A 12333-nucleotide genomic window follows, 5' to 3' on the forward strand; every position below is an offset into this window, starting at 1 on the left:
ATTCTCTCTATAGTACTGAATAGACAGGGATCTGTACCCTTGTCAAGCCTTCCTCCAGGTGAATGGGTTTTAAAGCAGTTAATGCAATAACTGACGCATACTGTAATCGGTTTTGTTTGTGTGTGGAATTCACCCAATAATAATAATAATAATAATAATAATAATAATAATAATAATAATAATAATAATGTATATAGTAGCCTCGAGCTAAACAACAATAGCTCTCCTAATTAATTAATCTAAATGGCGATTATATTTGGCAATATTGTTGTTTACTAAATCGCTGTAATTAACCCATCAGTGACAGATTCTCCCCGATCTTCTGGTTTTTCTACAATATGTACGTGCATATACTGTATGTGTGTGCATCTCTCTCTCTCTCTCTCTCTCTCTCTCTCTCTCTCTCTCTCTCTCTCTCTCTCTCTCTCTCGTTGTATTGTGTAATGCTGTACGTGTAATTCTGAAGCCGTTCAATTCTTATCAAGTCTCATGCAATTTTCAAAACTAAATAAGTAAAAGGCGAGTTTTTAAACAGAAATGCCTAAAACGTATACGATGCCTATGACCCAGGATGTGCGGGGTTAACATACACGTGTTGCAACCCTGACCACTTTGTTCAGTGTGCGTGTGCGTTTAAATTAAATCCCTGATGGGCGACGCTTTACGACATTGCCGTTTGTGGATGCACAACTCTCGTGTGATACCGGCAGTCAGACAGCCAGTGAAGTCGCAGGGGCATAGCATCAGAAGCAGTGATACCGATCGACACGCAGACAGACAGACAGACAGACACAGAGAGAAGAGAAATCGAGGGAAGCAGCAAGCACTATATGCCACGGATCGCAAGCAGCAACCGAATAAAACCGGACGGCAGGATCAGGATCAGGATCAGGACCCGAATCCGACACGTACTGTAAATGCTGCTGTCTCTGCTCCGGCTCGGCTTGTTGTTTAGTCGCACCGTTGCTAGCGGAGTTTACAACTCGATTTAATTTGTATTCGGTTCTATTGTGTTCTGGCTCCCGGTCGTGTCTGCTGCTTCTCAAGCGGTGAGGCAGGTCAAAGAATTGGAGAAAATGGACTATGATTTCAAAGTAAGGCTGACGAGTGAGAGGGAGAGAGTGGAGGACCTGTTTGAATACGAGGGTTGCAAAGTTGGAAGAGGCACGTATGGTCATGTCTACAAAGCCAAGAGGAAAGACGGGTGAGTTTTTCACGTTCAGGCCCGGAGGAGGAGCGGCGAGTCTGCTAACATTCGGTGGTCTTGCCCCCCTTTTTTATTGTTACTATTTATTTTTGGAGCTGTAAGGGTTGACGGTTCAGATTTAATACAAAGAAGGCTTGCATTTGCAAGGTGCATCTCGCAATGCAAATGTGACAATCCGGCAGCAGTAACAACAAAATACCCTCAAGTTGTCACAATGTAAAAATCTTTGTTAACGCTCGCTTACACAACGCCAGGCATTGGTAGCTTACTGATGTGCGTCGGCACTTTGCTGTGTACTGTGGTGCATGGCTGTGTTCCTCATTCTGTCATCTCTTCCCTGTAACAAAACTCATGGGGTTTACTGGAAACAACCCAGGGACTTGCTGGAAATGAAGAGGAAGTTTAAATGTGTTGTATTGTAACAGAGCAGTGGCTGCGGTATGTAGAGCACAGGGAGAGGCTAGTACAGCACAGCTTGCAGGAATACCAAAACGCAGGCTCGTTCATAGCTTTGTAAGAAGTTACTGGGCTACTGCACTGCCGCTTTAGTGTCTTGGTAGTTTGTGTTGTGTCATTCTTTTATTTCTTTTTAGTACTGCTTCCCTTTATTAATAGGAGTCATTAAGACTCCCATTGCAGAGCGGTTTGATCTGTTCCAGGCTTTACTATGAGTATAATGAAGCACACCCGAGCTTGTGAACTGTATACGCTGTGGCTGATCAAGCTTGTATTAAATCAAAACCTGGAAAGGGCGAAGCTGCAATGCAACGTGTCGTCTTTCCATCCCAGGACTAGCTTTCCAGCAGTAACTGACTGGTTTGTGAAGTAGAGAAAGAGCAAGCCAGACATCAACACACACACACACACACACACACACAGCAATAAACAGTGCATAACAGGTGTAGTGACTGTGACAGCTACAGAAACTACTGATTATAAAGAGTCAAGGTTAGGGTAGTGGTTGCAGATCTGCTTACAGCAGGTAGTCCATCATAGACATGCTAACTGTAATCAGTGACGGTGTTCATTCACAGAAAACAATAATGTCTTTGATTTGTCTTAAACTCGGGGGACACTTTAATTGCAGTTATTAAATAAGCATTTTGCAGGGATGGAAATAAGACTCCCATTGCATAGCAGTTTGATCCATTACTGGTTTTACACCGGAGCTTGTTGCATTACCTATATGCTGTTAAAACCCGGACTGGGTGAAAGTGCTATGCAGTAGGAGTCTTGTTTCCATCCCTGGGTTGTCAAGTCTCTGTTCCGCACTGTTTGGAGTAGATGTAAAGACTTCCTACTTATGCCTAACTGCTTAGGATTCAGTGTTTTTGTAATTATACATATTTTAAGCTGAAGCATTTGAATTTAAATGCATTATCATACTTGCCTGAGCATGAAATAATGTAAATCCACAAATGGCTTCATGGCAAGGGAGCAGTAAGTCTTTGGCAAAAAAAAAAAAAAAAAGGCGAGGGCAAAAATTGATGTCCTATCATTACTGCAGTCATTTTAGAGGGGGGATGCTTATAGAGAGGTTTTCATCCCTGTCTGAAAGCTAACTATGCAGGTAACACCATGTCACATTCATCCTGATGTTGATTCATGTCATTTGAACTTTGAAAGCGGTGAAAGTGAAGTGATATTACTTTGTGTCGCACATGTGCTGGGTCGGGTTCTCTAGTACAGCATTTCCATTGCCCTGCATTGCTTTCCTTTAAAGATGCATGGAAACGACTTCTTGAGCCGGGAATTAAAGAGTACAACGCTCTCATCCAGTGGCACACGCTGTCCTGCTTGGGTCCTGTTTTGCAAATCTGTACTGGAAACAAGGGGATTGCATTCCAGCTACTGTAGATATTGCAGGGTTAGAAACTCTCTCTTACACTGCGCCCAGTCCTGGGTTTCAGAACACCCCTTGATCTGTCTTGAAATGACCTGGCAGCCAGCCCCTGCTTAATCAGCTCTGAACTAATTGAATTTCTCTCGGCATGAGCAAGCCTCACCTGATTAGGTGGCTTTACTGTTAGGAGTCCTTCATGCAGATGCAGCGAATGAAGGATCTATTTTTGGCCGTCATTGTTCCTGGTTCCAGACCCAGGACTAGTGTGAGTTTCTAAGCCAGAATAGCGTTCACTAACCTCCCATGCTCTCTCCCCCTCTTTGGAGTCCTTTGCTTAATCGGCTTGTGTTGAGCTAGTTCCCTTCGAGGATGGGAATATCACTCCTATTTTTTGTTAAGCATTTTAGCAGTACCTTACGTACGTCCATGGTGACGACATCAGCCCTGTGCAGGGATGGAAATAAGACTCCCATTGCATAGCAGTTTAAGCCATTCCTGGTTTTACTATGATTTTAACAAGACACACCTGAGCTTGTTACTACCTGTACACGGTATCTAATCAAGCATGAATTAAAAACTGGAATGGGTGGATTCTTACTGTATTTCCATCCCTGATTACATAAAATACCTATTTTAATGTTCAGCTGATTCCAGAGGTCTGCTGCTTGTGCCCTCCTCAGAAATCAAACCCCACTAAAGAAGAACGTGTTTTCTCCCCTTGTTCTCTTGTAACGAGTGTTTTGTGTTTTGCCGGGGTGAGTTCCAAACATGTGCAAAAGTGCTTACTAGTAAAACTGTCCAATAATACATACTACATTAGAAAATACTTTATATACATTATATATTTAAAACATATTTTATATGTGCATTACATTATTCTAATGGGTCAGTAAACATATGGGAATATTAACAGAATTGTGAAAATAGTTTCAGACAGAATTCCAGACATATTCTGATGCGCTCAATAATCCATGTTAATGAATGGCCAAGCATCATGGTTCAACAGACTTGGATAAGTAGTCTTGGATAAGATATATGTAGATGTATTTGAAATACAGGCAGACCGCTTCCAAATACCCCCAGATTATTCTACAGTACAATGAGTATTGCTGAAGGCGTTCTTTACAGGAGGAAGTTGCATCACAATGGACTGCAGATATACAGTGTGCAGAACTTTAAAGCATCACTTCTGGACATGGAGTTCATGTGCCTCACTGCTGCACAACCCTATATTTTATGGAAATGCAGGTGCAGAATAATGGGCCAGGATTTTCAGTGACAGGCCAGCTAAGAGAATTTGAATACTAAGCTTAAGATTTAAATAAGGCCAAACTCAAATCCTGATCTTAGTTGAGGTTAGGGTTAGGACAGTGGCTCTAAGCATGTTTCATGTGTGAAAGAATGTACTACAGGTAAAGAGCGCGGGCCGTCCTTCTGCCCCGGGTGAAGGGCGCGGGCTGTCCTTCGCCAGTACCGAAATGCTTGCTTTGCCCGTCTGTGTTTTTAATTCCTTGTAAAAGAGGACATTGTCTCTGCGCTGTTTTCCTAATATAGAAGTAGATCTGGACCCTCGTCATCTGAGTGTTTCAGTGATTTACGGACCCTCTCTCTTGTAAACCCTAACATCTGGATCTCATTTTGGGGCTGTGATCTGTAACCATTGCGTTTGCCACACAGAAAGCGCTTCGTGATGCTAGTCTGTGCCTTTCTTAAAGCAGGGAGGAAGAGAGGCGAGGTGCTCGCAGGGTGAGATCACACAGGCTGCTTCTTGCAGAGTGCTGCTGCACCGTCTCAAACAGACGAGCTGAATAGCAGCTTGGAGCCTCTTTCCACCAGGAGGCAGCGACCTGCAGTAGTGTCAGAACCAGAGATACTGTACTGTGGGAGGCATGTGAGCAGGGAGCTGTAGGGCCAAAGCTGCCTGGAAAGCAAACCTTGTGCTCCTCGATGCTTCTTGACAGCAGAGGCTTTAAGGTTGTTCTGTTTGAATCTTCTGTGGCAGTGTTTGCAAACGTTGTTTAAAGTGCTGTTGGGAAGCCTTTTCTAAAGCCACCTTGGGGTGCTGCATGGTGATTTTCAGTTCCAGTTAATATGTAACCTTTAATTAAATTAAGTGCACTTGACTGTGTTAAAGAAATGACCTCTTTTTAATAAGTCATGTTCCATGGCTTTTTGAAGAGTCAAGGTATTGTCTGTGTTTTTAATTTAGTTTAATAAAATAACTAATACAGTTGTTTATGTTCCGTGTCACTGGAATGAATGATTCAAGGCTGGTTCTGCATGTGGACCGCTGTGCAGTGATCATGTCTGTTTTTGTTTGTCTCTGTCTCTGTCTGTCTGTCTGTCTCTCTCTCTGTCTGTCTCTCACTCTTACCTTGGCCTTTCATTTTGAAGTTCTGGCCACTGACTGCACTTGTGGGACGACTTGTTATTTTAAAGTACTTTTTAATGGAATTTATGAAGAGAAAGCGTCTTTGTGAAGCTAGGATGAGATTCCTTGGCTCAGTAACATCCCTGTTCCATCAGGGGCAGTATGAATAAATAGATACTGTACTGAGCTCAGCCACGACCCTGCTGATTTGTTTTCTTGCTGCTGGCATGTACCATGGAAATGAAAGGGGTCCTGCAGATACTGCCTGCTGTGTTGGCAGAAAAGCTGGCAACTACAGTCCCATCTCCAGGTGATCCACATGCCTGGGTCTGGATTCTTATAATAATGTTGCACCTGGAGATCAGCGAAGGCTGCACTGTTCCTAGAAGTCTAAAATCAGGAGGAGCGAGGGGTCTTTTAGCTGCTCTGCTCCCTGCCTTTGGAATTCTGTCCCGAGTCAGATCAGGAACGCTGGCACAGTCAAATCTTTTAAATCAAGTTTTAAAAGCATATCTGTTTGAATCGGCTTATTCTTGCGCTGGATTGATTGGCCAATAACTTTAATAGTCATCATCATTATTATTGTAAGGCACCCTGGGATGCTCTGCATGAAGAGTGCTTTATAAAAGCAAACGGTATTAGAAATGTATAGTAAACGTTGAAATGAAAAGGCAATGCTGATGAACATACACTTGCATACTGTTTAGTTCTTCATACCCATACAAGGCTGTCTGTAATTGGAGGATAAACTCCAAGCTGTCCTGAAGTTGTGCTGGAACAGTGACAGGCAGTGTCAACAGAAGAGCAGTTTGACTCGCACTCGGTGCCTCTAGGAAATGTATAAATGACAGCTGACTCCTCGTGTTTATGAGAGAGGTAGAAGCAGGCCCTTGCAAAACTGCGCAGGTCACATCCATGAAATGTCACGGCCTAGCGGCGATTTACGGCTGTTTAAAAATACCAAAAAACACTGCCATGTTTATTAGGTGCTCTGTGACTGTAGCAAAAATCTACTCCCTCCCTTCTTTAGTGTGGTTCATCTATTTTGGGCTGAATTCAATGAAGTAATAATAATTTAAATATTTATGTTCTGCAAAGACCAACAAAAGAAAATAAACAGACTTTGCTTGCTTTCGACGCATGTTATTTTGGTCGTCTTCCTTCCTTCATTAGTTTCAGTGTGCCAGCAGGGTTGAGGACCACAGTGTGCAGACAAGGGAGCACTGAACTGTGTACCTGCCAACAGAGCTCCCAATCAGGCAGATCTCTTGAACATTGTGGCCAATGATGACTTGCAACTAAATATAGTGTGCCCAATCGTTTTACCCACAATGTCTCTCCCCAATTTAGAATGTCCAATCATTTTTTTTCCCCTCACTGTAGCAATTCCCCACACAGCTGCTCAGGAGAACTGAAGGTTCAGTGGGTGTCCTCCGATCCCACAACCGAGCCAGCTTCCTCTTCTACACCCAGGAACTTGAGAGTGGATGCCAGGGAGCTACCAGCCTCTGGAGGACAAAGGCCAGCCTTGCAGGTGTCTGCCTGAGCTCACTAGGTGCCCGGCCGGTAGGGTCCACTGCAGCGTCTCATTGGCTCTGGCGCTCCCCGCGGAATCCCCAGTGCTATGCAGTTCTAATATTACAAACCTAAGAACTTTCATCCACCAATCAGGAAGCTCTATTGCAGGGCACTGCCACATGTTACTTGACCATGGAATGGGCATGAAAGCAAAACACTGAAATAGTAAATAGAGATTTTTGTGTTTTCTAACAACACAAAAATCCTTATCAGGCATTACCTTGGTAGTTGACCTTGGCTCTGGTTTTTTCATATCTGAGGTTGCTTTTAGCCGTAGGGTCGACTCATTGCTGACTGACATCTGTGCTGCTGAGTTTTGTTTTATGCTTTATGATTGTGTGTGGGGGGGGGGGGGGGGGGTTTATTTATTTTTTTAAATGTACTCCCTTTTATTTATTGTGTTTTGTGTTTGCTGTGGTGGTGTGAGCCTCTCGTCAGGTCGTCATTGTAAATGAGAATTTGTTCTCGATTGACTCCTCTGGATAAATAAAGGTTTTGATTGATTTTCCACTGTGTGCAAATTGGCCGCTTCATTTGTTTGCAATGGAGTGGGCAATATGCCTGCAAGTTGCCCATAGTGGAAAATACAGGCCCTTGTGTGTACAGTAGTGCACGCCACAGAAGCTCTTACCTGTCCATATGTGCTCTGCTACCTGCGAACAATGCCCAGCTCTGATCATTGGTCAAAAATCCATGCAGTGTGTATGAGCAGCTCAATGACTCCAGCGAGGGACTGCCCTCCTGTGCTGGGTACGGCAGGTGTTTTTGTCCAGTCACTGTGATCTGCGTATGTTTGTACAATCAATACGTGTATCTGATGCCCCTGCTGCTTCTCTGAGCTCTATTAAAGGGTTCAGTTGAGGTAGCTGTTGGGTGACTAATCTGAGAGCTTTGCTTTCTCTTGACGTGTGAGTCAGTCATTGCCTTTTAAAGGAGCACTTCAAAATGAAAATTCAGGACAGACATGTAATCACACAGAGAAACAAAGGGGATTAGAGTATAATTGCCTCATTGAAACACCAGTCAGCCACTCTGTAAAATGAATGCGGTTCAGGTGTGGGGGTATTCCGGAGGCCATCAAAAAATGTATATATGTCTTTATGTGGCGATCATTTCAGGATCTCAAGAACACAGAAGTCATTACTTCTGATTTCCTAAGATCATTTCTCTCAGGATTTCGACGGTACAAGTCGTTTTGTAGAGCTCTCAAGATAAGTTCTGTTTTTTTGAGATCCTGGGATAAACGAGCTCGACGTGGTGAATATTTGTTCCCCCCCCGATGTTCCTGAAGGAGCCCCCGTGGGGCAGGTCTTGCTGTCTGGTGTTTTGCAGTATGGCATGCACAACGTGTTGTGTTACAGCTCTGTTAATCCACATGTGCTGCGGAAGCTCATTTAATCGTGGAAACATCTTTGCCTCAAGGGAACAATGCAAACTTCTGTAGAGGAGCAAACCGTTAAACTAGCAGGACTGCTTCTGCAGTGAGCTCCACTGTGTGTGTTTATGTGTGCTGGGAGTTTTTCACCCAGGCTAAAGGGTGCTGTAGAGCTCATGGGTAACCCTTGGGTGTTTTTTAATTTCTATGTGAAACTGCACTTCTGTATTGAGGAACTCAGACACCCGTTAGAGCCAATGGATTTCAAATGATTTGATTTTAACATCTCACAATTATTAAGCGGATTCATTTGTCCAACAGCTTTAAACGGTCCTGTACAATGTAAATGCCTCCTCCGGCTGTACCACTGTAGATGGGGGGGGGGGGGGGGGTCTAGGTATAGTAAGTGTCACATGAAGCGATAGGTAGGTTGATGGTTCCCTGAGTTGTTTTTGCTCCAGTGTAAAGTGTGCTGAAGTAAGGACTGTTTTGATAAACAATGTCTTTGGTTAAACAGTGCTTTTGAAAATGTGCACAAACTAATAAGCTCTCTCTAAAACAGATACAAAGGTTTCATGATCTGCAGGCTTCATTTTAAATCTTCAAAACGGACATTAATAAAAACAGTGCTTCGTTATTGTGAGTAGAGCGCAGCGTTTCAAAACCATTTCCCGTGCAAACGACTCTATGATACATTGGTAGTTCGTTGTTTCTTAATTTTGTAACCTAGATCTTTTTGTTTTTTGTTGTCCCTCTTTGAATCAAAAAGAAGGACCCCTTGGTATGAAATGAACGAGTATGTAGCAACTAATTCTAATAACCGTTGCGATGCCGTTTGAATCTTCACTAGTCCTCCCTCGGCAGGCCGTCCCAAAGGCTTTTCACTGGTCCATCTCTTGCTGATGCCTATGACTGTTCTTTTGGATCTTCTTACCAGGGTAGCAGAATGTGCAAAATCTTCAGGGCACAGACTGCAGACCTCCCAGAACCAAGTCATTCTACATTTAGAATTCTCAAAAGTTATAGGCTAGGCTTAGTATTTCTATTAAATTTCAAATCAGATAAGAAATGTGATTTAGCTGTGTAACAAATAGCGAAGAAGGGGGTTTCCGGCTGCAGCTGATGCTGATGCTGATGCTGATGCTGACGCGAGTGTTCCTGTCGGCTACCAAGAAACTACAGCTAGAAGAAAAATATTCAGGTCCCGACCAAATCCTTAAACAAGTTTTTGTTTGTTTTTGTTTTAAGCAGATCTTTCTCCACACTGTTCCTTTTTCGTGAATTTGGCCAAGCTAATCTATTCCTAATGTCAGTCTGACGGCATTGATTACTGCACAACTGGCTCTGATCATGCCATGCTTTCAGGGTTCTGGTGTAACGAGATTCCTATCTGCGTGTAAACCATGCCTAGCCTAATTGACTGGAAGTAAATATTCTTGGATTTTATGATGGTTCAGGGGGCTCCACTCTTGACAGTAAATTAAGCCTTGATAGCTGCCTATTACTTGTTTTCCAGCAGTAAAGTATTTATTAGCTTCCATATAAAAATGCAGGTTGTTTCTATGCAGCCAAGGTTAATAATTGGGTGGCATGTGAAATATTCCCTATAGCAGCAGGTATGGGGTGATGCAGTGATTAGAGTTGCTCCGTGGCATCGGGTTTCTCAAGAGTAGCCATTATGAGGTCTGCTGTTGTACTCTATTGTAGTGTTACACTTTTCATTGTTTTGTGTTGCTGTACAACACAGTATTTGTGCATTTTATTTCCAGTAATGAATGTAGTGAACTGGTGCATAGCAGTTTGCTCCGTCCCTGCTTTTACTAGGAGTTTAAGAAGACACACCTAAGCTTGTTAGATATACACGCTGTGGCTAATAAAGCTTGTAGTAAAACCTGGAATGGATCAAACTGCTATGCAATAGGAGTCTTATTTCCATCCCTGTGGAGATTAAGGTTATGATGGCGCCATTATTATTATTTTTTTATTTAATCCAGAACACAATTATTCATTATTACAAAATGATTAGGCTCATAGATCTATTAATACACAGAGGGTTTGGGGTTGCTTGTGTTAAAACAATATGGAACTGTGCATGTTTCATTCCCTCACCATTATGAAGGTGTGTACAGATGTTCAGATCAATCAAACAGGCTGTTCTATTTACATGGAAGAAGCCCTATATAAACAGTCTGTGATCCGGAAGCCTGTGCTCATACCTGGTGAAATACTGTATGTAACGGAGGTGATTCGGTGTCCGCAGCCAACGCTGTGGACTTTCCTGATTGAGGAGACTGAGCCACATCAGGGAATATGAAAGGTCTTCAGTCTGCAGGCTTTGCTGGCATCGTGAAAGAATGTCAAGCACTCTACAGTAAAAGCCTTTCCATTAAAACAGGCCTTGTGAATGTTTAGTGTCTCCAGGAGGAGACTGGAACACGTCCTCTTTGACATGATGAAATGGATGTGTGAATGTGAATGTCAAACACGGGTGTTTTATACGCTGCGTGAAATCCGTTGATATTTCATATTATAGAAAGTAAGGAACAATAATCCGGTGCTGTTTAATGTTCTGTTAAGTGTCCTCAGTGGCCATGCTTTGCATGCACATTGTGAATGCTCTCCCTTTCTGGACAGGGTGTGCCGTATACTATGTGTGCCATACCGTATACAAACTGCTGTGGAAATCCTAAGGCCATAATTCCATTCCCCAAATCATGGCCAGTGTGATTGAGTCCAGGAATCCCTAGCAGTGAAAAGCTCACTAGATAAACCATGGAGTCTTTACTGTTAGTCTTCTATTTAGTACCTGGTTTAAATGCAGTATCATTTTTTTTTTGTTTTAAGATTTTGTAAACTTGGATTTGTTCTTGATATAATATTGTCAGATCTGTGTATTTTTTCCCCTTTGTGCAATACATCTTCAGGGAGTTGCCTCTTACTTTAGTTTTTGCAGTAACTCATGACTTGGGGCTGGTGTCAGTGTGCCCACATGCTGTACAGTGTGGGTGCCCTGCATGTACAGTACTGTATTCTGAAATAAAGTAGGTAATTCAACCTGGCATAGTACCAGCTGAAACCTTTTAAATTGAGGGGTTTTGAAAGAAGGCTCTGTGAAATATTCTTTTGAGTCGAGGAAATCTGGTTATTGGTTAATGCAAGTCCAGCAGGAAAGGGACCTTGCATCAGACAAATGACCGTTTACATTTTGCTAACATAATATCCTACAGTGCATTGCAAATAAAACCACCCATACTCCCCCCAGCTCCATGAGAAATAAATCCGAGGGATCTTCAGCCAGCAAATCCACTCGTCCTGCACATGATGCTCGCGCACACGCAAGGCCCCCCCAGTGCTAGGGGTCTAACCTCAGTGATGTCCGTTAACAGAGGCATGCTTGAGATGATGTATGAATCTCGTGCTCTTCTGAAATCCGGAATGTGACATCCATCACTTCTTCCCTGGTTGAAACATGCTCAGCATGGACTTATTAAAGACAGCTTTATATGGTAGAAGATTGGATGCCTGCTACATTAGTGTTGCAGAGTAGTTTTGCAGTAGCTGTGGAAGTACACTGCTCGTGCAGCCATTACCGAGCTGTGCCGGTGCATCAGGTTGAGAAATAAGGGAACACATTTCACTTCTGCGGGCTTGTTTAGCAAACATCAGGCGATTTCCCCTCCCTAACTCTGGATAGGCCATTACAGCAACCCCCAAAGGCAAAGGGACCACTTTGCAGAGCTGTCGGATAACTAATAATCGCATCGACAAAATGCAAAGTACTATAGCACTGGCTTTGAAAACCGTACATGTACTTGCTACCATGCTTCCCCAGTTACACTGCTCGCTGCAGAGGAATGCCAGGAGTGTAGCAGGGTTGTGATTTTTGTGCTCCTGAAAGAGCAAGAGCTTTCAAAGCGGTGTATCTGTACAGTAGTGTTGATCTGCAGGGGGATCGTTTT

General features: G+C 43.1%; 1 protein-coding gene across 1 annotated transcript in view; it reads left to right on the plus strand.

Annotated features, from left to right (window-relative positions):
- The first annotated feature begins 652 nt into the window (after positions 1–652).
- The window catches only part of LOC117406431 (cyclin-dependent kinase 8), a 53460-nt gene continuing 41779 nt past the window's right edge, over positions 653–12333 (plus strand). The window contains exon 1 of the mRNA XM_059027996.1: positions 653–1204. Coding sequence (XP_058883979.1) covers positions 1077–1204 — 128 coding nt within the window. The 5' untranslated portion in view covers positions 653–1076. The remainder of the gene's footprint in view (positions 1205–12333) is intronic.

This window comes from Acipenser ruthenus, chromosome 8 (assembly GCF_902713425.1).
Source record: "Acipenser ruthenus chromosome 8, fAciRut3.2 maternal haplotype, whole genome shotgun sequence".
NCBI classification, from domain to species: Eukaryota; Metazoa; Chordata; class Actinopteri; order Acipenseriformes; family Acipenseridae; genus Acipenser; species Acipenser ruthenus.